This window comes from Trichechus manatus, unplaced genomic scaffold (genome assembly GCF_000243295.1).
Source record: "Trichechus manatus latirostris isolate Lorelei unplaced genomic scaffold, TriManLat1.0 scaffold00044, whole genome shotgun sequence".
In the NCBI taxonomy this organism is placed as follows: domain Eukaryota; kingdom Metazoa; phylum Chordata; class Mammalia; order Sirenia; family Trichechidae; genus Trichechus; species Trichechus manatus.
In genome coordinates, this window is record NW_004443980.1 from 4,415,386 (window position 1) to 4,438,739 (window position 23,354).

General features: G+C 39.5%; 1 protein-coding gene across 1 annotated transcript in view; it reads left to right on the top strand.

Annotated features, from left to right (window-relative positions):
* The window catches only part of CAB39L (calcium binding protein 39 like), a 109,558-nt gene that overhangs the window by 85,077 nt on the left and 1,127 nt on the right, over positions 1 to 23,354 (top strand). The window contains exon 8 of the mRNA XM_023731550.1: positions 4,209 to 4,352. Within this exon, the coding sequence (XP_023587318.1) occupies positions 4,209 to 4,352 (144 nt within the window). The remainder of the gene's footprint in view (positions 1 to 4,208; positions 4,353 to 23,354) is intronic.

The following is a 23,354-nucleotide window of genomic DNA, read 5'->3' on the forward strand; positions in this document are numbered from 1 at the left end:
TCCTCGGATATTCTAAAGAGTAAGAATGCTTTTGACAGATAAGCATATGTTGGCCATTTCTTATCAAGCAGTTTATATGATGTTGGAGGTTGGTAAATATCACCCTTGTATTATTTTTGCATGTTGGGATGATGATATTCATAGAACAATGCATCTGGCTCTATATACTCAGAGAACTAAAGGAAAACACAGACAAAGAGCTAAAGAAAATCAGGAAAACTGTATGCACAAAACTAGAATTTAGAAAAAGAGATAGACATTCTCAAAAGAAACCAAACAGAAATACTGGAACTGAAAGAGAAAATAACTGATTCTAACTTTCAGAAACAATTGTAAGCTAAGGCAATACGTGAAGTCTGTTTTGTACCACACTTGTAAACTCATTTTACCCGTGATTTTGACTTAGCTGTGACTCCTTTGCCCTTTACCTGTGCTCTCACTGCTCCAGCTTTACCTGGTTCACGGAGAGGTGAATAAACTATTATCAGCCAGTCATTCAGCACTGTTTATTGAGTTTTCGCTTTATGAAGAAACTGACTAGGAAAAAACCACATGCTGCTATCTGCTCTCCCTAGAACTGACCTCCAGGCGAAGGCAGTGCCTTCAAGGCCGAGCTCTCCCACACACAGAGAGCTTGTTAAGAGCCACTGAAGACAAGGATACATCCTCTTGCCACTGCTGTGTTTCTAAGGCTCAGAAGCTTGTACTTATGAAGGGCTCCACGACAACAAGGAATCCCTGGGTGGTGCAAACAGTAGCACGCTCCGCTGCTAACAAATGTTGGAGTCCACCCACAGGTGCCTTAGAAGAAAGGCCTGGCAGTCTATTTCCCAAAACTCAGCCATTGAAATCCCTCTGGAGCACAGTTCTTCTCTAACACATACAGAGTCGCCAGGAGTTGGGGTAGACTCAGTGGCACCTCTCCTGCTCTTTCTTTCCTGCTGTCCTGTCATCCCCCTCCTGCTCGCTTGCCCATTGCCCTCATTTCTTCTCAGGATATCTTCAGCATCACTTTGTCCTGTTCTCCTGTTAATACGTGTAAAGTGGTCAGAGTAGAGCCTGGCACATACTAAGAACTATGTACATTTGTTAAATAAAGAAAAAACAATAACTTCTATAAATAAATATTCCTGTTCTTCATCGTGATCCTCAGACTTCATTGTCTGGAAGGTGTTGATATATTCTAAATAAATAATTGGGACTAGGGTATAGATGAGACTTATTTCTTCCAGGTTGCGTTTGCATTTTAAAATAGAAGCCTACTAATCCAGTGAATATGTGATTGGTACAGTAAGTAATGCAGATGTGGGGGTAGCAAAGGGGGGAGAGAAGGCCTCCCTCCTCACTGCTGCCTGCTGCCTATCACCCCACTCTCCACCCACCTGCCTCCCCTCCCCTTTCCTGTGCTTTCCCAGCTGTAGGTGCCTGCTGTTCCCAGTGACATGGCAGAGAGCAGGGCCCGCTTGTATGAGGGACTGAAACTCCTTTAAACTTTCCTTTTCAAACTGAGTGTCTTTCCTACTTACTTGCAAACGCCCCAGCCCACCTAGAAGGTATCTTTCCTGTGTTTTTATTAATTCACCTCTTCAGACTACATTGGCTGCTATTTCTGCCTAAAATCTTTTACTGTTGGGTGTCTTGCAAATATTTGAGTTACAATATGGTAAAACAGAGCACTGGTTGGACGGTTAAAACAAACAAAGTGATAAAGCAAATCTAAGAATGCAGAAGTTGTTAAAATAGTTATTAACGATTCAGCTTTTTGGATGCTAGACTAGGAGCAAAAACATTGCTAAAATGGTCTTGTGTCATTCAAGGCAACAAAAAGGAAAGTGTGGAATGCATTTATATAGAAACATTGAACTCATTAAATATTGTTTGCTCTTTTCTTTGGTAGAAAACCTTCTTTTGAAGAGTAGCCAGTGCAGTTTTTGTTTCTCCTTTTGGTAATTAGGCCTGTGGTAGCAATATATTGTGTTTTGACATAACCCCATTTATATATCTGGATTCTGTAATATTTTATACATAGGTGTTTCAGAATTTCGGGAAACTAGATTATTAGAACAACTTTAACAATTGCCTATAAATAAACTTTTAAGATTAGGCTGTTTTCAGTTTCAGAATAGCTGCTACCTGCTGCCTTTTGTTAATTGTGTTCTAAATTTTGCTGAGCTCTCTTGGAGTGCTTAGATTCCTGCTGTCAATAAAAAATAATTAACAGAAATTCCTTTCCATCATGTGACAGAGTTTAGGATTTCTTCTCTTCTTCAGAGGCCTGGCTTGCAATTACTACCAAGAAAGATTATAATTCAAAAGAAGCTTGGGAGATTTTTTTTTTTTTTTTTACTCTGGCCAGTTTCTCTAAAAAAAACTAAGTTTTTAAACTTTTTTGTTTCCACTTGGTGTGCATGCTTTTGCTATGTACTAGAAGGCATAAAAAATGTAGACTTCAAAGAAGTAAAATAGGAATTTTTCCATTTATTTAGTACAAGAGTGCTTTATAATGCTTCTGTATTACAGTGGAATGCAACAATTTGTCATTGCCAGTATTAATTAAAATAGATTAACATTTGGTGGCTAAAATATTCAGTAGTGTTAACCAAGTGATTTAATACAATTGACTGTTTCAGAAAATAGAGAAATTGTATTAGCAGAGGATAGTTTGGATAGGACTGATATGTAGGTATCCCCAAGTGATAAAAATTGAAGTGACTCAAATCTGAACTCAGTGAATTATAGACGTTAACAAATGTTTATTGAATGTGTGTGTGTGTGAATTTTAAGGGTAAATTTAGAAATGAATTTTCCTTGTTGACCAAAGGGAATGAGACCTTTCTGCCGCCCCTCCTTAGTACATTTCCATGAGAAACCTCGTGGGTTTGAATCCCATCTCTACCCTGTTCTTCTGGGGTGTGGGTGGGGGAGGCTCTGTGTATGTGTCTTTAGAGGCTGAGCAAGCTTCTTGTCAGCTTTACAACCCAGACGTGGGTTAAGGGTTTGGGAGCTGTCCCTTTGAAATGTGAACATCTAGGAAGTTGGCACTCCGTCTTCCCGCCACTCGGGGAGTTTAACCTAGCTGCCTTTCTCCACGTTGTAACCATCTGCTTGTCATAGAGATAAGAATAGTTTTATTATTCTCTTTATTTTTCGGATAAAGACAGTCAACTAAAACAAATGGCTACCTCAATTATGAGGGAGAACTGTAAAAGCGTGTCCAGCGAAGGCAGCTGTCAAGTCCTCTCATCTTGAGGACAGATGTATGTAATGGATTGCAGCTGCTGGGCTGTGTAGATAGGGTGGGATTTCATTTGCGTAATCTCTTTTTCACAGATTACCTATAATATTATACTCTGGATATGCTTATTCAGTAATAAAATTGCTTTCTTTTCTACATTTTGTGGAGAGGACTCTGTTGGTAGGGTTTTTATTTCCCACCCCCCTCCCATATGCACCCCTCACAGTTAGGCCGTTAGGGGCACACAGAGGAGCAAGATTTGATCCATGCCCCTATGGAGCTTACACTCAAAACATGCTCACAAATGCACAAAAAGGCAAGGTGAGCACGATTGGAAAAAGACAGAGAGCGCCAAGGCGACCGGAGATCCCGCTGGGGAGAAGAGGGAAGGCTCCCTAAACGTGTGGCATCCTCGGAGCTAGTCCTGGAAGGGGGATAGGGCTTTGACAGGCAGAGATGAGGTGAAAGGGTTTCTCAGAAAGTTGGAGCAAGGGGAGCGGAGCCACAGAGGCAGAAGAGCGAAGAAGGCTGAGTGAGGGAGCCACGGAAAGGGAAGCTGCAGACATCACAGGGGGCTTTGAATGCCATCCTGAGGAGTTTAATTTTTTTCTAGGTCAGTGGGAATCTAGAGATTTGTTTATGTGTTTATTCATTTACTTTTAAGTAGAATTAGTGAAGGAAGAGAGCTGATTTTCATAATGTGGAGAATGGATTGGGAGAGGCGAAGACTGAAGAAGACACCATTTTGTGTGCTGTTGCGGTAGCTCAGATAAAAGGTAGTGAGGGTTTGAATGAGGGCACTGGCAGTGAAGTGGAATGCCTGAGCTTTAAGATGTACGTCAGAGACTCCGTTTTTTATGAACACGTTCTTACCCACATCTGTATTTTGTTTTCCACTGAGAAGAAGTGAGATGTACTTTGAATAAGGTGACTCTCAGACAGATGATGGCTTTGATTTTGTGCTTTCCTGTAGCTGCTGGGTGAGCTGATCCTGGACCGACACAACTTTGCCATCATGACAAAGTACATCAGCAGACCCGAGAACCTGAAACTGATGATGAACCTCCTTCGAGACAAAAGCCCCAACATTCAGTTTGAGGCCTTTCATGTCTTCAAGGTAAAGTGCAAGCTAGAGAAAGAATGTTGTGTGTATTTTTTTTTTTTCTAGTTTCAAATGATACACTCCCTACTTTTTACTAAGACCTTTTCTTTATACTTGAGAAAAAATAAAATTGTTTTGTGTGGGTTAGTTGAAATTTTTTAGAGTTATTTTAATGAATATCCATTTGTTTCTAAAGAATTTGCTAACTAATGCACATCTCTAAATATTTTCATTTTTCTCACTGAGAAAACAGGTGATACTGTTTCCTCAGAAGTTACTCAGACAATCAGTGATTGAACTAGAACCCAAGCCCTGAGTGTCAGATTCTGAATCCTTTGCTTTTCACCAGTCGACATTTTTAAACTTTAAATAAACCACTAAAGAAACACTCTGGTGGTATTTTTATTACTTGTTTAGAAAGATATTTCTTAAAATCCATTTGCTATGATTGAAAACTAGCCCCTACAACACTTATTTTTCCCCTAATATTTTTCTTTGCTATAAGAGTGATAAAATCACCTTCCAGAATCTTGAGAAAATACATAAAAAGATAAAAATGTGAGGCAGGGGAGAGAATGTAATCCCAGCCTCCTAACCAGACTATTGTGAGCATTTTAGTGAACTTTCCCTGTGCACTTGTTTGAGAGTTTTCCCCACAGCTCTATTCACACTGTACAAACAATTGATGTCCTGATTTTATCACATAATTCTATACTGTAAGTAAACAATGCCATTGCTGTTACATAAGATACACCAGTTCAACAATTTCTATGCGTACAGTCCAGTGACACTGATTACAAACTTCAAATTGTGCAGCCTTTCTCACCTGCTTTTCCAATTTGTTCCTCCCCAATTGAAATAAACTCATTTCCCCCTAAGCTTCCTATCTAACCTTTCAAGTTGCTGTTGCCAATTTGATCCCATATAGAAAATTCTTTAAAAGAGTACAGTGTAGAGCTAGCAGTTTTATTGGCATTGTAGTTTATCATTGGGTATATTTATCCTAGTTTAGTTAAATATTCCTGTGTCATTGGTGCTTAGGTCATTTGCATTTTTCCCACTATCAGTAATGCTGCAGTGAGCATTTTATGCATCCAGCTAGCGTTTTCCATATTTAGGATTATTTCCTTAGGACAGATCTGTAAAGTAGAATTAAGGGTTCAAAGAGCTCCAAATTTTTATGGTCTCTGTAACTTATATTCAAGGGTAGGATTTCAAGTCTGTAAGTGGGAGATGTGGCAGCTGATAAGGTGTGTGATCCTTGCTTTGAGAAGTAAAAATTTTAGTAGATCATTCAGCCACCAGATCTTTATTGCCCCAAAAGCCACTAGAGCAGTTCAGTTTCCAAATTAATTTATAAATTCCACTCAGTTCCATTCAGAATCCCAACAGGACTTTTCTTGGAACTTGACAAGCTGATTGTAAAACCTGTATGGTAGAACAATGGCCTAGGATTATCTATGGTAATTTTGAAGAGGAACAAGCTAGGGGAACCCACCCTACCAGATATTAAGACTCATAATGGGTTTATAGTAAATGAAAAGGAGCCCAAAAGGTTGACAGTTTGAACCCACCCAGCAGCTCTGTGGGGGAAGGACCTGGCAACCTGCTCTCATAAAGATTACAGCCTAGAAAACTCTAGGAAGCCGTTCCGCTCTGTCATATAGGGTCACTGTGAGTCACCTACACCAATAATAATAAATGAGGACGGTATTATTTTGGCACAGGAATAGATAAATAGAACAACAAAACAGAATCAAGGGCCCAGAAAAATGTGAAACTTGATACTCAATAGTGAAGAAAGGGTTAACTGGACAGTAAATCAGTGAAGAAAGGATTAACTAGGATAATAGGTTATCCATATAGTAAGTGCTATCCTTTGCTGTACACAGAAATAAAGTCCAGGTAAAGACCTACAGTTAAAAAGTAAAAAAAAATTAACTTTTAGAAGAGAAAATAGGAGATTGCCTTTCTAATGTTGGGGTGGAAAGAATTTCTTTAAAAAGAAACAAAAACATGAACCATAATAGAAAGTCTTAATAAATTCGACTGCCTTAAATTTTAAAACTTTGTTCAAAAATGACACTGTAAGCAAATTGAAAAGTCAGGACAGAATATGACCCATACAGCTGACAAATCACTAAGAAAATGACAGACAACCCAACAGAAAAATAGGCAAAGAATAGAAGTTGATCATTGATAGACGAGGAAACCTGATAGGCCAGTAAATATGTGAAGATGCTTCTCTTACTAGGAATCATGGAAATGTCTGTCAACAATGTGATAGCACTTCACATTCTTCAGACTGACAAAAATGCTGAATTCTGACAATATCAAATTTTGGTAAGGTTGGAGAGTAGTTGGAAGGAACTCTTATATACCATATAAATTGGTACAGTCACTTTGGAGAGCTAATTTCACAATATAAAGAATTGAAGGTATACCCTTCAACCCTGAAATTTCATTCCTTGGCAGTTTCCTAGAGACTTTTTGCGCAGGTGCATAAGAAGACGTAATAAAAAAGTCTAGTGTGACGTTGTTTGAGTGACGTGAAGTGGGAGAAAATAAATGGGCATCAACGGAGACTGGGAAAATAAATTGTAATATATTCACACAATAGCATATAGTAAAGGAATTAAAATAAATAAACTAGAGTTATAAGGATCAGTGTGGATAAATCTCAGATTTTATTGAATGGAATAAGCACATTGAAAGGAAGTCATTTATATAAAGTTTTAAAACGTGATGTAATACTATATATAAACCCACATACATGTGGTTATAATCTAAAAACACGCATGGGAATGATAAATACTAAATTCAACATAATGGTCACCTTAGGGGAAGGAAGGGAGGAAAATGATATAATGGAGAAGTACCCACTAGCCTTTAATTATATCCATAATGCTTTATTTTCTTTAAAAAAATAAAAAGGCAAGTATGGCAAAAATGGTAGAATTGGATAGAGCTGATGGTGGAAATATGAAGTCTGATATGCTATTCGTGTACTTTCTCTGTGTTAGAATTATTTCATAATAAAAAATAAACACAAACTGGATGAAACAACAAGTGGAGTGCTATAGGATTGGAAAATGCCTGTATACCTTAAAGTGATAGATCCTCTAGAGACCACTTAGACTGAAGAAATTGTCCTGAAGATGTCATAGAGACTGTGTGCCTTTCATGATTGCTTTCAACTCACATACAATTTACTACCTCATCCTAGATGAGAGCAAGTTTCATATAATTTTGTTCAAAAATGCAGTACTGTGGAAGGATTCAATGAGTAACAAAATGGAAATAACCTACTTCTGCCCTCTGAGCAGATTGGAATTTGGATCACCTATTGGACAGCGTAGGTGCGTTTAAAACTAGTCGACCACTTGTTTACTTGTATGTGTATAAATTGGGAAGTACGAACTAAATTGTTTACTTGCCGTAAGTAGTATTTTGTTATTTGGAAATAACTAACAGCTGGGTCCTAGAATTTTTTCACAGTTCTTTGTTAATAGTTTTTTCCCCAAAGCACAAGGTACAGAAAATGAGAGAACACATTACTAAAAATGTCATTGTCATTTGTTAATGTCATTGTTTAGTTTGCTGATAACTTCATGGACTCAGTGAGATGCCTTTTCATATGCTTTCTACTCTTGATAGTCAGGGTGGGATGGCTGGAAAGCACTGAATGGATGTCAGGAAACCTGGTTTGCCAGCAGCGACTTGGGCAAATACATCTGGGTCCATTTTCTCACTTGCAAAATGAAAGCATTAAAGTCTAAAATCTAGTTCAAAGATACTAGGTTCATGAGACCTCTACTTTGTGATCCTGGCTCTCCCAGAGATGTACTCAATATAAATTTTGAAATCAGCTATGAGCTGATCTTCTCCTTTTCCTTTCGCCGTTAGCCTCCTTAATCGCAAAGGGCCATGTTGCCACTTCCCACCAAACTCTATAAGGAATGATCTGTGCCATTTGGCTCACCTCTCAGAATTGCTGGAACTCGGGCATGGCCAATGCCAAAAATGGCCCTGAGTGTACTGCTCTGTCATTCAAGATGCTTGTAGTTGGCAGCAGTAGCTGTGTCTATGAAAACAAGAAGCTCCATCCCAGTTTATTCCAAAATACAAAAGCCAGCTTGACAATTCAGCTAAAAAAGTATACAGAACGAGAGAGAGAACTAGATGAGAATAGTTTCCACATGATCTTATTGAAAAGAGTGCACAGTTGGGGTACAGAACTCAAATTCTAGTAAAAAGACCAGACTTAATGGTCTGACTGAGACTGGAGGAACCCCAGAAAGCATGGCCCCCAGACTCTCTGTCAACCTAGAACGAAAACAATTCCTGAGGCCAACTCTTCAGACAAACATTTGACTGAACTGAGGGACATAAAATGGTACTCATGAGGAATGTGCTTCTTAGCTCAAGTAGATACATGAGACTAAATGGGCAGTTTCTGTCCAGAGGTGAGATGGGAAGGCAGAGAGGGTTAGGAGCTGGCTGAATGGACATGGGAGATCAGGAGTGGAAAGGAGGAGTGTGCTATCACAGTATAGGGAGAGCAGTTAGGGTCACATAACAATGCATGTGTAAATTTTTGTATGACAGACTCACTTGAATTGTAAATTTTCACTTAAACTACAACAATTAAAAAAAGAAAAGAATGCACGATTTCAGATTAATTTAGTGAAAAACTAAACATGAATTACCCACTTTTAAGAACCCATTTTCTAGCAGACCAACTACTCCAGTTATGGTTTACCAACTGTAAGTCTGCATTGCAGAAAGGGATCGAGACCAGGTGAATTTAGGAAGCAGCTAGGAGCTAATTATCTCCCCTTTCTTTCCCTGTTGGCCTCCTTAACAATTTTTCCAAAAATTTTAATGATACATTGAAAAAGTGTTTGAATCAACTGCCAACTTAATGTTTTGTCAACTACTTTTAAATAATGTCCTTGTTCGATCTTACTGTGCCCTTTTTGCTTATTTAATGAAGAGGCAAGGGAGAAAAAGTGAAAGGCCATAATTACGACCTCACTTTTCCTTCCTACTTTAAAAAATACTTTGCTTAGAGGTGGAGCCAACATGACACCATAGACAGAAGCACCACGCCATCCCTCTGCAGCAAAGACCCAAAAAACTAAATAAAACATAAAAACATCCATCCTGGAACCCTAAACATCAAATGAAGGGATAAAGGACTCAACCAAGCACCAAATGGAATAAGAAACAGAGAACAGAGAGCAAGGAAAGCTAACACGGCAGGGACTCGCTGTCTTGGACCTAAGCCACCAAGAACAGTGGACAGGGAGGACGGGAAAGGCAACTTCGTGGAGCTGCCAACAGAAGACAGAGCACCCAATAAGCAGGGATACACGCTTTCCCACCCCCGCCCTTCTTCCCTTTAGGAGGCCTCAGCCATGGTAGCTAGGCCATAGAGACAGCAGCGCACAGATTAGCCTCGACCCCACCGGCCTGCTCCTTCAGTGCCATTTTTGTTGTTGTTTTGGCCTTTTTTGCTTCTCTCCCTCTCCCTTCCTTTCCTTTCTCCCACCCATTAGCCATATGTGCCGTCCCTACCCCTTCTTGACTGGCTGTCCTGTACCTCTCACTAGAGAGCCACCGGCACACAGCCTCCCTGGGTCCACTCCGCCCCCACCGGCAGGCTCCTTCATCAGGTTTATTTTTTCTTTGTTTGTTTTTGCTTTTCTTTTTTGTTGCTGTTGTTTCTTCCCCTTCTCCCCCTTCCCACAGGCAGGCTCCCTCAACGCTATATTTTTTATTTTCTTTGTCCTTCCCTTCTCCCTTGTCCTTCTCCCTTCCATCTACACCCTCCGTTGCCTCAGCCCCTTCTTGATAGGACATGCCGTGCTGCTCAACAAGAGAGACATCAGCTCACAGCCACCCCACTTCAGCCCCACCCCAGACGGCTGGCTTCCTCAGCACCATATTTATTTATTTTTTGTTATTTTGTTTTGTTTTTTCTTTCTTCTCTCTCTTTCCTTTCCTTCCTTTCTCCAGCCCACCTAGCCCTGTGTGCCAACACACCCCTTCTTGACAGGCTAAGCCACACCACTCGGCTAGAGAGCCACCAGCACAGGGCCTTGCCAGGTCTGCCCTGCTCCCACCTGCTGAATCCTACAGCACCACTATTTTATTCACATTTTCTTTTCTCCTTCATTTTTTCCTTTTTTTTTTTTTTTTTTGCTTCTGTTTCTCTTCTTCTTTCTCTCACCCACTTAGCTCCACACATCACATCCTCTCCCTTCCCTCTTGGCTATCTGTACCACGCCACACCCTCAAGCAGCACAGGTGCAGACCACTGGACCCCCACTCCCTGCACTGTGCACTGTCCCGTGGCTCTGCCCGGTAGACCCCAGTACTACCGCAGATGACTCATCCCCACCCTTCCCCCTTAGATGGACCTGCCCTGCTGCACCATAGCTGAGCAACCAGCCCTGCCCACCTAGACAAGGTGGTGAGAAGTATCATGTCCACAGATGGGCAAGCAACAAAGTACACCCAGGCCACCTACCCATACATAACCAAATAAAACAAAAAAGCAGGACAAAACAAACAAATCTACAATCAGCAAACGAAAATAATTCCTGAGTGTCCCAAAGACAGCAGACAATATCAAAACGTATAAAAAAAACTTTCCCTAAAAATTCATAAAATAATCAACTCCATGTTTATTTATACAAAGGTTTGTAATGGATGTTTGCAATCAACTTTAGCAACATCACCAAACAAGTATATCAATATATTATTTACAGTGTACTGAATTGGGAAAATTTGCTGCAAAAGACCTCTTTAAAGTGTTAAAAAGCAAAGATGTCACTTTAATGGCTAATGTGCACCTGACCTAAGCCATGGTGTTTTCAAATCGCCTCATATGCATGTGAAAGCTGGACAATGAATAAGGAAGACCAAAGAAGAATTGACGCCTTTGAATTATGGTGTTGGCCAAAAATATTGAATATACCATGGACTGCCAAAAGAACAAACAAATCCGTCTTGGAAAAAATAAATACAGCTAGATTTCTCCTCAGAACCGAGGACGGCGAGACTTCATCTCACGTAGTTTGGACATGATATCAGGAGGGACCAGTCCCAGGAGAAGCACACCATGCTTGGTAAAGTGGAGGGTCAGCAAAAGAGGAGAAGACCCTCAACGAGATGGATTGACACAGTGGCTGCAACAATGAGCTGAAGCATACCAGCAATCATGAGGATGGCACAGGACTGGCCAGTGTTTCATTCTGTTGTACATGGGGTCACCATGAGTCAGAACCGACTCGACGGCACCTAACAACAGCCTGTAACTCTGTTTGGCAGGCCTCTTGTTGAATGTTTATAATGTTATTACTACCTACTTTTAAAATATTTTTTCAGTAATATATGAGGAAAATGAAGCCTATATTTAATGTTTGTAAATGTTATAAAATGTAAGAAATTTTTTAAAAGTGGCTTTTACTTATTATTTTGGAATAAATATGTAGTTGTCTACATAATTTCCACAATTATATGAAACTTGAAAGCCCAAAGACTTGAATTCCAAAATCCCAAAGCAATTGCAGTAACAACAGTACTACTAACATTTGAACACTTTGTAGTTTCTAGAGTCCTTCCCCTAAAATACTGCATATGATCCTCGCTCCATCTGTGAGGTAAAACAAGTGTATTGTCCTCATTGCATGGTTGAGGAAACTATTTCTCTGAGAAATAAAGTGACAAGGCTGAAATTGCAAACCCAGGAATTTGCTGCTTCTAAACCCCGTGTTACTTCTACGACATGTCTACCAGAGATGTGGGGAATAGCAGTAGGTAGGGTAGAAATGGCAAAGTGCCTCTTTTCTTGTTGATATTATCAAAGTTCTTTGAGAGCAGGGATTTTTGTCTAATTTTTTTTCTCTGCTGTATCCCCTAGAGCCTAGTCTGGAGTGCATGAGAATTTGAAATTCTGTATTTTCTCTCTTTTGATGAGGATTCTTCTATGGAATCTTCGATCAAAATGTTCAGAGTAATGATAGCCAGGCATCATCTAGTTCTTCTAGTCTCATGGCAAAGGAGACAGACAGTTGTTCATGGAGGCAGTTAGCCACACATTCCATATCCTCCGCCCGTTCCTGACTCTCCTTCTTCTCTGTTGCTCCAGGCGAATAGAGACCAGTTGTTATGCCTCAGGTGGCCGCTTGCAAGCCTTTAAGACACCAGGCACTACAGCAAAGAAGTAGAAGGTAGAACAGAAGCACTTAAGCATATTATTAGGCCAGTTAACTGGGATGTCCCATGAAACCATGACCCTAAACCTCCAAACCAAGGAACCAAATCCCATGAGGTGTCTGGTTGTACATAAGCAGACCTAACAGCTACTCTTTTATTGTTGTTGTTATAAATGTATCTATCACACAACTTTCACAATTCAGAAGTTAACTGTCTGATCGGTACTAACAAGTAGTGCATCAAAATATTCTAAATAGCGTACTCCTCAGCTTTGCATTCATTTGGGATGGTGAGCCTTTAGTATAGAATGTTTTTATTCTTTTACACTTCCATGAATGGAGTTGTGCTTTGGATAATTTCCACATAACTGTAGCAGGCGTCAGTTTCAAATCTATATGCAAAGCATCCCAGGGTTATAGCAGGCTTCAAAGACAGTAAGGTCAGCAAAGAAGAGGACTAACCTTCCAATACCTTATCTAGCTCAGATTGCTCTTGGCAAAATAGAACTTGAATGAAATTAATGAATATGTATGTGTAAGACATGTATTTTTCATTTTTCATTAAAAACATTAAGGTTAAAATGGAGAACAATTATTTCTAGTTTTCTGAGCTAGAAATATTTGAGCTGTGGTTATGATATTTGTCTTTCTCTCACCATGCTGGAGGACTCCATATATCACACTTCTGAGATAGGTTATGTAAATTAAAGGTTATAGCCAATGAGGCTGTTTTCTTAAAAAGAGAAGTTAGAGCATCATTTCTTTAACTTGGTTGGGTGGTTTGAAAATGGCACTTAAAAAAATAATAAGACAGCACCTTAAAAAAAATAATCTATATGAGACCAAACAGTCAACATTTACGCAAAAGCAAAGAGGAGAAGACAAGGGGGCAGGGAAACTAGATTACTGGAAATGGAACAACCAGAATGGAAATAATGAGAAAGTTGACACAGTGTGAAAAATGTAACCAATGTCACTGAAAAAATTGTGTAGAAATTGTTAAATGGGAACCTAATTTACCATGTAAATTTTCACTGAAAACACAATAAAATATTTTCATTTTGAAAAAAGGACACACATGAGAGAACCAAGAAACTCTCCCTTCCGAGTAATGAATGGTTCATCTCAAGCCTTGAGCAGGGCCCTTCAGTGCCCCGTTGCCCCAAGAGAATCGCACATGATTACTTGTCTCTGGTTAGAAGCAGCAGAGTTCGGGGACTATAAAAAAATAAAAATAAGAAAATTTGTCTTTCTTTTTTTAAATTATTGTGCTTTAGGTGAAAGTTTACAGCTCAAGTTAATTTCTCATACAAAAATTTATACACATATTGTTATGTGACATTAGTTGCAATCCCTACAATGTGACAGCACACGCCAGCTTTCCACCTCTGGTTTTTTGTGTTCATTCAACCAGTTCCTGCCCCTTCCTGCCTTCTCATCCTGTCTCCGGACAGGAGCCGCCCATCTTGTCTCGTGAATCTGATTGGACTAATAAGCATACTCCTCACAAGTATTATTTTTTGTTTTATAGTCCAGTCTAATCTTTGTCTGAAGAGTGGGCTTCAGGAATGGTTTTAGTTCTGCGTTAACAGAGCATCCGGGGGTCATAGTTTCAGGGGTTTCTCTAGTCTTCTGTCAGACCATTAAGTCTGGTCTTTTTATGTGAATTTGAATTCTGCTCCGCACTTTTCTCTCGCTCCGTCAGGGACTCTCTGTTGTGTTCCCTGTCAGGGCAGTCATTGGGGTAGTCAGGCACCATCTAGTTTTTCTGGTTTCAGGCTAATGGAGTCTCTGGTTTATGTGGCCGTTTTGTCTCTTGGGCTAGTATTTTCCTTGTGTCTTTGGTGTTCTTCATTCTCTTTTGCTCCAAGTGGGTTGGGACCAATTGGTGCATCTTAGATGGCTGCACAAGCTTTTAAGACCCCAGACTCCACTCACCAAAGTGGGATGCAGAACATTTTCTTAATAAGCTTTGTTATGCCAGTTGACCTAGATGTCCCCTGAAAGCATGGTCCCCAGACCCCTAACCCTGCTACTCTGTCCCTGAAAGTGTTTGATTGTATTCAGGAAACTTCTTAGCTTTGGTTTAGTCCAGTTGTGCTGACTTCCCCTGTAGTGTGTGTTGTCCTTCCCTTCACCTAAGATGATCCTTGTCTACTATCTAGTTAGTAACATCCCCTCCCCCTCCTTCTCCACCCTCCTAACCATCAGAGAACACTTTCTTCTGTATTTAAACCTTTTCTTGAGTTCTTACAATAGTGGTCTGATGCAATATTTGTCCTTTTGCAACTAATTTCACTCATAATGCCCTCCAGATTCATCCATGTTGTGAGATGTTTCACGGATTCATCATTGTTCTTTCTCATTGCATAGTATTTTGTTGTGTGTATATACCATAATTTATCCATTTGTCAATGTCCATCTAGGTTGTTTCCATCTTTTTGCTTTTGTGAACAGTGCTGCAGTGAACATGGCGGTGCATATATCTGTTTGTGTCATGGCTCTTCTTTCTCTAGGATATATTCCAAGGAGAGGGATTGCTGAATCATACGGTACTTCTATTTCTAGCTTTTTAAGGAAGTGCCAAATCATTTTCCAAAGTGGTTGTACCATTTTACATTCCCACCAGCAGTATATAAGTTTTCCAGTCTCTCCACAACCTCTCCAACATTTATCATTTTGTATTTTTTGCATTAGAGCCGGCCTTGTTGGAGTGATATAGCTCATTGTAGTTTTTATTTGCATTTCTATAATGGCAAATGATCATGAGCATTTCTTTATGTATCTGTTAGCCGCCTGAATGTCTTCATTGGTGAAGTGTTTGTTCATATCCTTTGCCCATTTTTTAATTGAGTTATTTGTCTTTTTGTTGTTGAGGTGTTGCTGTATCTTGTAGATTTTAGAGATTGGACATTTATTGGATATGTTGTAGCCAAAATTTTCTTCCCAGTCTGTAGGTTCTTTTTACTCTTTTGGTGAAGACTTTTGATGAGTATAAGTGTTTGATTTTTAGTAGCTTCCAGTTATCTAGTTTCTCTTCTGATGTTTATGCCTTGTTAGCTATGGTTTGTATACTATTTATGCCATGTATTAGCGCTCCTAGCATTGTCCTTATTTTTTCTTCCATGATCTTCGTCATTTTAGATTTTATATTTAGGTCTTTGATCCATTTTGAGTTAGTTTTTGTGCGTGGTGTGAGGTATGGATCTTGTTTCAGTTTTTTGCAGATGGATATCCAGTTATGCTAGCACTGTTTGTTAAAGAGACTATCCTTTCCCCATTTAATGGACTTTGAGCCTTTGTCAAATATCAGCAGCTCATAGGTGGATAAGTTTACATCTGGGTTCTCAATTCTGTTCTGTTGGTCTGTGTATCCGTTGTTGTACCAGTATCAGGCTGTTTTGACTACCATAGTGGTATAATAGGTTCTAAAATCAGGTAGTGTGAGGCCTCCCACTTTGTTCTTCTTGAGTAACGCTTTACTTATCGGGGGCCTCCTCCCTTTCCATGTGAAGTTGGTGATTTGTTTCTCCATCTCGTTAAAAAATGCTGTTGGAATTTGGATCAGGATCATATTGTATCTGTAGATCGCTTTGGGTAGAATTGATGTCTTCACAATGTTGAGTCTTCCTATGCATGAGCATTACATGTTTTTTCACTTACGTAGGTCTCTTTTGGTTTCTTGCAGTAGTGTCTTGTAGTTTTCTTGGTGTAGGTCTTTTACATCTCTGGTTAGATTTATTCCTAAGCACTTTATCTTCTTGGGGGCTATTGTAAATGGTATTGATTTGGTGATCTCCTTTTCGAAGTTCTCTTTGTTGGTGTAGAGGAATCCAACAGATTTTTGTATGTTAATCTTGTATTCTGATACTTTGCTGAAATCTTCTATTAGTTCTAGTAGTTTTCTTGTGGATTCTTTGGGGTTTTCTGTGTATAAGATCATATCATCTGTGAATAGGGATGCTTTGACTTTTTCCCTCCCAATTTGGATGCCCTTTATTTCTTTTTCTAGCCTAATTGCTCTGGCTAGGACCTCCAGCACAGTGTTGAATAAGAGTGATGATAAAGGGCATCCTTGTCTGGTTCCTGTTCTCAAGGGAAATGCTTTCAAACTCTCTGTGTTTCAGATGATGTTGGCTGTTGGCTTTGTATAAATGCCCTTATTATGGTGAGGAATTTCCCTTCTATTCCTCATTTTCTGAGTTTTTATCATGAATGTGTGTTGGACTTTGTCAAATGCCTTTCCTGCATCAATTGATAAGATCATGTGGTTCTTTCCTTTATTCATGTGATGGATTACATTGATTGTTTTTCTGACGTTGAACCATCCCTGCATACCTGGTACAAATCCCACTTGGTCATGATGAATTATTTTTTTGATATATTGTTGAATTCTATTGGCTAGAATTTTGTGGAGGATTTTTCCATCTATGTTCATGAGGGATATTGGTCTATAATTTTCTTATTTTGTGGTGTCTTTACTTGGTTTTGGTGTCAGGGTTATGCTGGTTTCATAGAGTGAGCTCCAGAGTATCCATCCTTTTCTATGCTTTGAAATACCTTTAGTAGTCTGATGTTCACTATTCTCTGACAGTTTTGTATAATTCTCCAGTGAAGCTGTCAGGGCCAGGGTTTTCTTTCTTTTTTTTTTTTTTTTGTGAGGGGTAGTTTTTTGATTACCTCTTCAATCTCTTCCTTTGTTATAGGTTTATTTAGTTTTTCTACCTTGGTTTGTGTTGGTTTAGGTAGGTAGTGAGTTTCTAGAAATTTGTCCATTTCCTCTAGGTTTTCAAATTTGTTGGAGTACAGTTATTCATAGTATTCTTTTATGATCCTTTTTATTTCAGTTGGGTCTGTTGTCGTAGCACCCATCTCATTCCTTATTCAGTTTATTTGCTTCCTCTCCAGCTTTTCTTTTGTCACTTTGGCCAATGGTTTATCGATTTTATTGATCTTTTCAAAGAACCAGCTTTTTGTCTTGTTGACTCTTTCAATTGTTTTTCTATTCTCTATTTCAGTTATTTCACCTCTAATTTTTATTTCCTTTCTTCTGGTGCTGGAGGGCTTCTTTTGCTGCCCTCTTTCTATTTTTTCAAGTTGTAGGGTTAATGTTTTGGTTTTGGCCCTTTCTTCTTTTCAATGTGCACATCTATTGCTATAAATTGACCTCTGAGCACTGCTTTTGCTGTGTCCCAAAGGTTCTGGTAAGATGTGTTTTCATTCTCATTTGATTCTATGAATTTCTTTATTTCATCCTTGATTTCTTCTATAAGCCAGTAGTTTTTGAGCAAGATGTTGTTCAATTTCCGTGTATTTGATTTTTTTTCCTTACTGTTTCTGTTATTGATTTCTACTTTCATGGCTTTATGGTCAGAAAAGATACTTTGTAATATTTTGATATTTTGGATTTTGTTAAGACTTGCTTTGTGGCCTAGTATGTGGTCTGTTCTAGAGAATGTTCCATGTGTGCTGCAAAAGAATGTATACACTTGGCTGCTTTTGGGTGGAGTGTTCTGTATATGTCTATGAAGTCAAGTTGATTGATTGTGGTATTTAGATCTTCCTTGTCTTCATTGAGCTTCTTTCTGGATGTTCTGTCCTTCATCAAAAGTGGTGTGTTGAAGTCTCCTACTATTATTGTGGAGCTGTCTATTTCTCTTTTCAGTGCTGTTAGAGTTTGGTTTTATGTATTTTGGAGCCTTGTCGTTGGCTGCATATATATTTATTATGGTTGTGTCCTTCTAGTGTATTGACACTTTAATCATTATATAGTGTCCTTCCTTATACTTTGTGGGGATCTTACTGTAAAGTCTATTTGGTCAGGGATTAATATTGCCACTCCTGCTCTTTTTTAACTGATATTTGCTTGATATATTCTTTTCATTCTTTGAGTTTTAGTTTGTTTGTGTCTTTAAGTCTGAGGTGTGTCTCTTGTAGGCAGTGTATAGACAGATCGTGGTTTTTTTGTCATTTTTTTTAAAATTTTTTTTTAATTGTACTTCAGGTGAAGGCTTACAGAACAAATAGTTTCTCGTGAAACAGTAGTACACATGTTGTTTTATGACATTGGTTAACAACCCCACAACATATCAACCCTCTAACTTCTCCCCTTTTTTTTTTTGGTGAAAATACACATAGCCAAAGATACACCATTTCAAAAATTTCTACATGCACAGTTTAGTGACATTGACTACGCTCTTCCAATTGTGCTGCTATTCTCACTTAAGATGAAGGCTTACAGAACAAAATAGTTTCTCATTTAACAGTTACTACAAATGTTGCCCTGTGACAATGGTTAACAATCTCACAACACATCAACAATATCCTTACTCAACCTTGGGTTCCCTATCACCAGCTTCCTTGTCCCCTTCTGCCTTCTGGCCCTTGTCACTGGACTTCTGTACCTTGTTAGTCTCATTTGGTTTTACGGGGCTGTCCACTCCCAGGCTGAACAGTGAACCTCAGAGGTAACTTCACCACTGAGCTAAAAGGGTGTCTGGGGGCCATACTCTCGAGGTTTCTCCAGTCTCCTTTAGGCCAGTAAATCTGGTCTTTTTTTTGTGAGTTAGAATTATGCTCTACATCCTTCTTCAGCTCTGTCCAGAACCCTCTGTTGTGATCCTGGTCAGAGCAGTCAGTAGTGGTAGCCGGGCACCATCTAGCTGTTCCGGACTCAGTCAGGTGGAGGCCTTGGTAAGATCGTGGTTTTTCTAATCCATTCTGCCACTCTCTCTCTCTTTATTGGTACACTTAGCCCATTTACATTCAGTGTAATTATTGATAGGTATGAGTTTCCTGCTGTCATTTTGGTGTATTTCTTTCTGTGGTGTTGACAGTTACTTTGTTCCAGTTAATTTTCTGTGCTGAGTAGTTTTTCTTTATGTACTTTGTTTTCATCTTTTTCATTATTGTTGATTTTGTGTTTGCTGAGTCTTTATGTTTTTTTTTTTTTTTATTTTGATGGGTAGATTTGTTAGTTTCCTTTGTGGTTACCTTAAAAGTTACCTCTATTTTTCTAAGTTTAAACCAATCTTTTATTTCTTAATATTGCCTTAACTTCCTTTCCATATGGAAGTCCTATGACTACACTGTCTAGTCCCTGTTTTTTTGTTTTAATGGTATCATCGTTTATATACTGACATCTCGGTTGCCCGATTTTCAGTCTTTTAGCTTTGACTTATTTTTGCGACTTCCCTATCTGGGTTGATACTGGGTTGTTCTGTCCTGTGTTCTAGTCTTGGGTTGTTGTCTGATATTGTTGGTTCTCTAGTCGAAGGACTCCCTTTAATATTTCTTGTAATTTTGGTTTGGTTTTTACAAATTCCCTTAACTTCTGTTTTTCTGGAAATGCCCTAATTTCACCATCATATCTGAGAGACAGATTTTTCTGGATATATAGTTCTTGGCTGGCAATTTTTTCCTTCAAGGCTTTATATGTGTCATCCCATTGCTTTCTTGCCTGCATGGTTTCTGCTGAGTAGTCAGAGCTGTCTTATTGGCTCTCCTTTGTAGATGATTTTTCATGTATCCCTAGCTGTTCTTAATATCTTTGGTTTTGGCAAGTTTGATTATATGTCTTGGTGACTTTCTTTTGGGATATACCCTGTGTGGGGTTTGATGAACTACTTTGGTTAGATATCTTCTTGTCTTTCCCGATAAAGTTTTCTGCCTGCAAATCTTCAACAATTCTCTCTGTATTTTCTGTTATTCCCCACTCCCCCTTTTCTGGTACTCCAGTCACTCATAGGTTTTTCCTCTTGATAGAGTCCCACATAATTCTTAGGGTTTCTTCATTTTTTAAAATTCTTTATCTGATTTTTCCTCAAATAAATTGGTGCCAAGGGATTTATCTTCAATCTCACTGATTATGATTTCCATGGCTTCAATTCTGCTCCTATGACCTTCTTTTGAGTTGTCTAATTCTGAAATTTTATTGTTAATCTTTGGGGTTTCTGGTTGCTGTCTCTCTATGGTTCCTAGCAGCCTGTTAAATTTGCTATTCTGTTCTTGTACTGTTTTCCTGAATTCTTCTATTGTTTTGTCTGTATGTTCCTTGGCTTGGTCTGAGTTTTGCATGATCTCCTTCCTGATATCTTGAAGAGCTGTGTATATTAATCTTTTGAATTCTAACTCTGGTAATTCCAAGACCTTCCCTTCCTCCAGAATGTTTCCTGGTTCTTTGTTTTGGTCACTTGCTAGAGCCATCTTGACCTGCTTCTTTATGTGATTTGATATTGACTGTTGTCTCCGAGCCATCAATAAGTTATTATACTTACTTATTGTATGTTTGCTTACTGTGTCCTAGCTTTTTGTTCTGTTTGGTTTTTATATGCCCAAGTAGGCTAGGTATGTGAGCTACTTTGATCATTGGCCTCTTCGAAGCTCTCACATCCTGTCACCAGCTGGTTAGAGTAGCTACTAGGTGTGTGAGCTCAGGAGTCTGTTCACTTTTCTTGTGCAGATTCAGCTCACGTGTCCAGATCATCAGTCACCAAGTGTGTGTTTCAGACTCTCAGCTACAGTCCTAGTTGGGCAGGGCTGCATAGGGGTGTTTGGAGCAGGCATAGGTATCTGGCTGCAGTAGGGGATATGTGCTGAGCAAAGGAGGGGGCTGATAGCTGTACCTTAGTGCCTGGGTAGAAGACGTGTCCCTGTTCCCTAGAGCACGTAGGTGGGTGGGTTTTGCAGCTGGACTTTGGGCACCCAATGCTATTGGCTATAAGGACGGGGAGGCACTCCTTTTTCTCAGACCACTGTCTGGGGTGGCTAGATGGAGTGGGTGATACCGCCAGCCCTCAGGCCCCTGATGTGGGTGGGTGAGGACCCTGCTTAATGGGCAGGGTGGTGTCAGATGTCACGAATCTGCAGCTCCCCGTTGGCTGCTGCAGTTGAAAATAGGTTTATACCCTGCTGTTCTATGCTAATGAGGGTCTGTGCTGTTGAATTGGCCCACACAAGTCTAGGCAGGTGTGAAGGGTGTTAGAAGTCTGTGGACCCCTTATTCCAGTGCTTAGGCAAAGGGGCAGTGCCTGCCTTGAGTTCCCTGCTTAGGGAACATGGCGACTTTTTAAAGCCATGAGACTGGTTTGGGCGCGGATAGCCCTTAGTTTTGTTGAATACATAGTTTTGTTGGGCTGGTGTTGGCGTGGAGTGGGAGGGATTAGGTGAGGGGAAAATGGCACTTCTTTGCTGCGAAAGTTCCGGAGGGGGAGGGGTTATTTTGACCCTGTGCGGTAAGTTAGATGCTTGCACTTAACTTCTGCAGGTCCAGCACAACTTCCCCCTGGCTCCAGAGGCTTATGCAATCTCTCCACTGCCCAGTCTCTCCTGACTTGGTGAAACACGACCCGAGCTCTACTACTCACCTTAGCCCACATGGGCTGGCCGACCCAGCCCGCAGGGTACCGGCTAGCTCATGACTGGCACTTCTTCGCTGCTTCTGAACTATCTCTCCCTCCCCCTGCCACTCAGTCCAACTCCTCAACCTTGTCTTTGATGATCCGGGCCCCTAGATTGTCATATATAATCGATTCACTTGTTTTTTTGGGTCTTTGTTGTAAGAGGGACCACAGGAAGCGTCTATTCCGCCATCTTGGCCCCACCCCAAGGAAATTTTTAAAATTTAAAAACAAGCTTAACATTTTTATCAGGTTAATAGTAGCATGTGTAGATCCAGTGGAGTTGACCCAATGAGGGCGTCTGCAAATTCCACCACATTTTACATTTATTTTGGAGTGAAACAAGAGAAGCTTAGTTTGTCTAATATATTTAATCTTTTTTTTAGAAATACTGTTGCATGAGTTATTTATGTAGTTACCAAAAAATACCAGACAATTTTTCGCTAAAACTCCACAGCAGCTCCCTTGTAAACAAACAAATAACCAGAGGAGCCACACATTTTGACTCCAGCACATCATTTCCTGATGTACTAATAGTTACTTTAGAAGCATCAGGCATTTGATCTAACAGGTAAACCAGCCCGGGATGCTTTTTTTTTTAAATAACCAATTTTTATTTTTCTAGTAAAATTTACACAACATAAAATTCATTTTGACCACTTTAAAGTGTACAATTTAGTGGCATTTAGTACATTCACAATGTTGTGCAGCCTTCTCCACTGTCTAGCTCCAGAACATTTTCATCCTCCCAAAAGGAAACCCTGTGTTCGTTAAGCAGTCACACTCTTCATTCTCCCCTACCCACCTGCCCCCTCCTTGCAACCACTAATCTGCTTCTTTCTCTATAAACTTCCCTATACTGAATATTTCATATAAATACAGTATGTGGCCTTTGGTGTCTGCCATCTTTTATCATCATAATGTGCTCAAGATTCATTCATGTCACAGCATGTGTCAGTACTTCATTCCTTTTTGTGGCCGAGTAATATTCCATTGTTTGTGTATACTACATTTTGTTTATCCATTCATCTGTGTTCATAATAAAATACTGTATTTATTTTTAAATAAATATTATTTAAAATACAATATTATATTTTGAGTTATTGTGTCGTATAGAGTTAGTCGTTGCTGTCTTTTGTAATATAACTGAGACGTTGTCAATCCAGGCTTGTGGTTTCAACCAGCGGTGCACATACATCTGTGTAGAACTTTATAAAAATACAGGATGCCAGACCTCCCCCAGCTCTACTGAATCAGAGCCTCTGTCAGGCAATTGTACTTTTTAAGCTCCGCAAACATCAGAAAACAGAAACATTGGTGACCTCCAGGGAGGCAAAGAGAGAGTGTAGCTTGTCACATTTGTACTTTTTGAATTTTGAGCCAGGTAAACATAT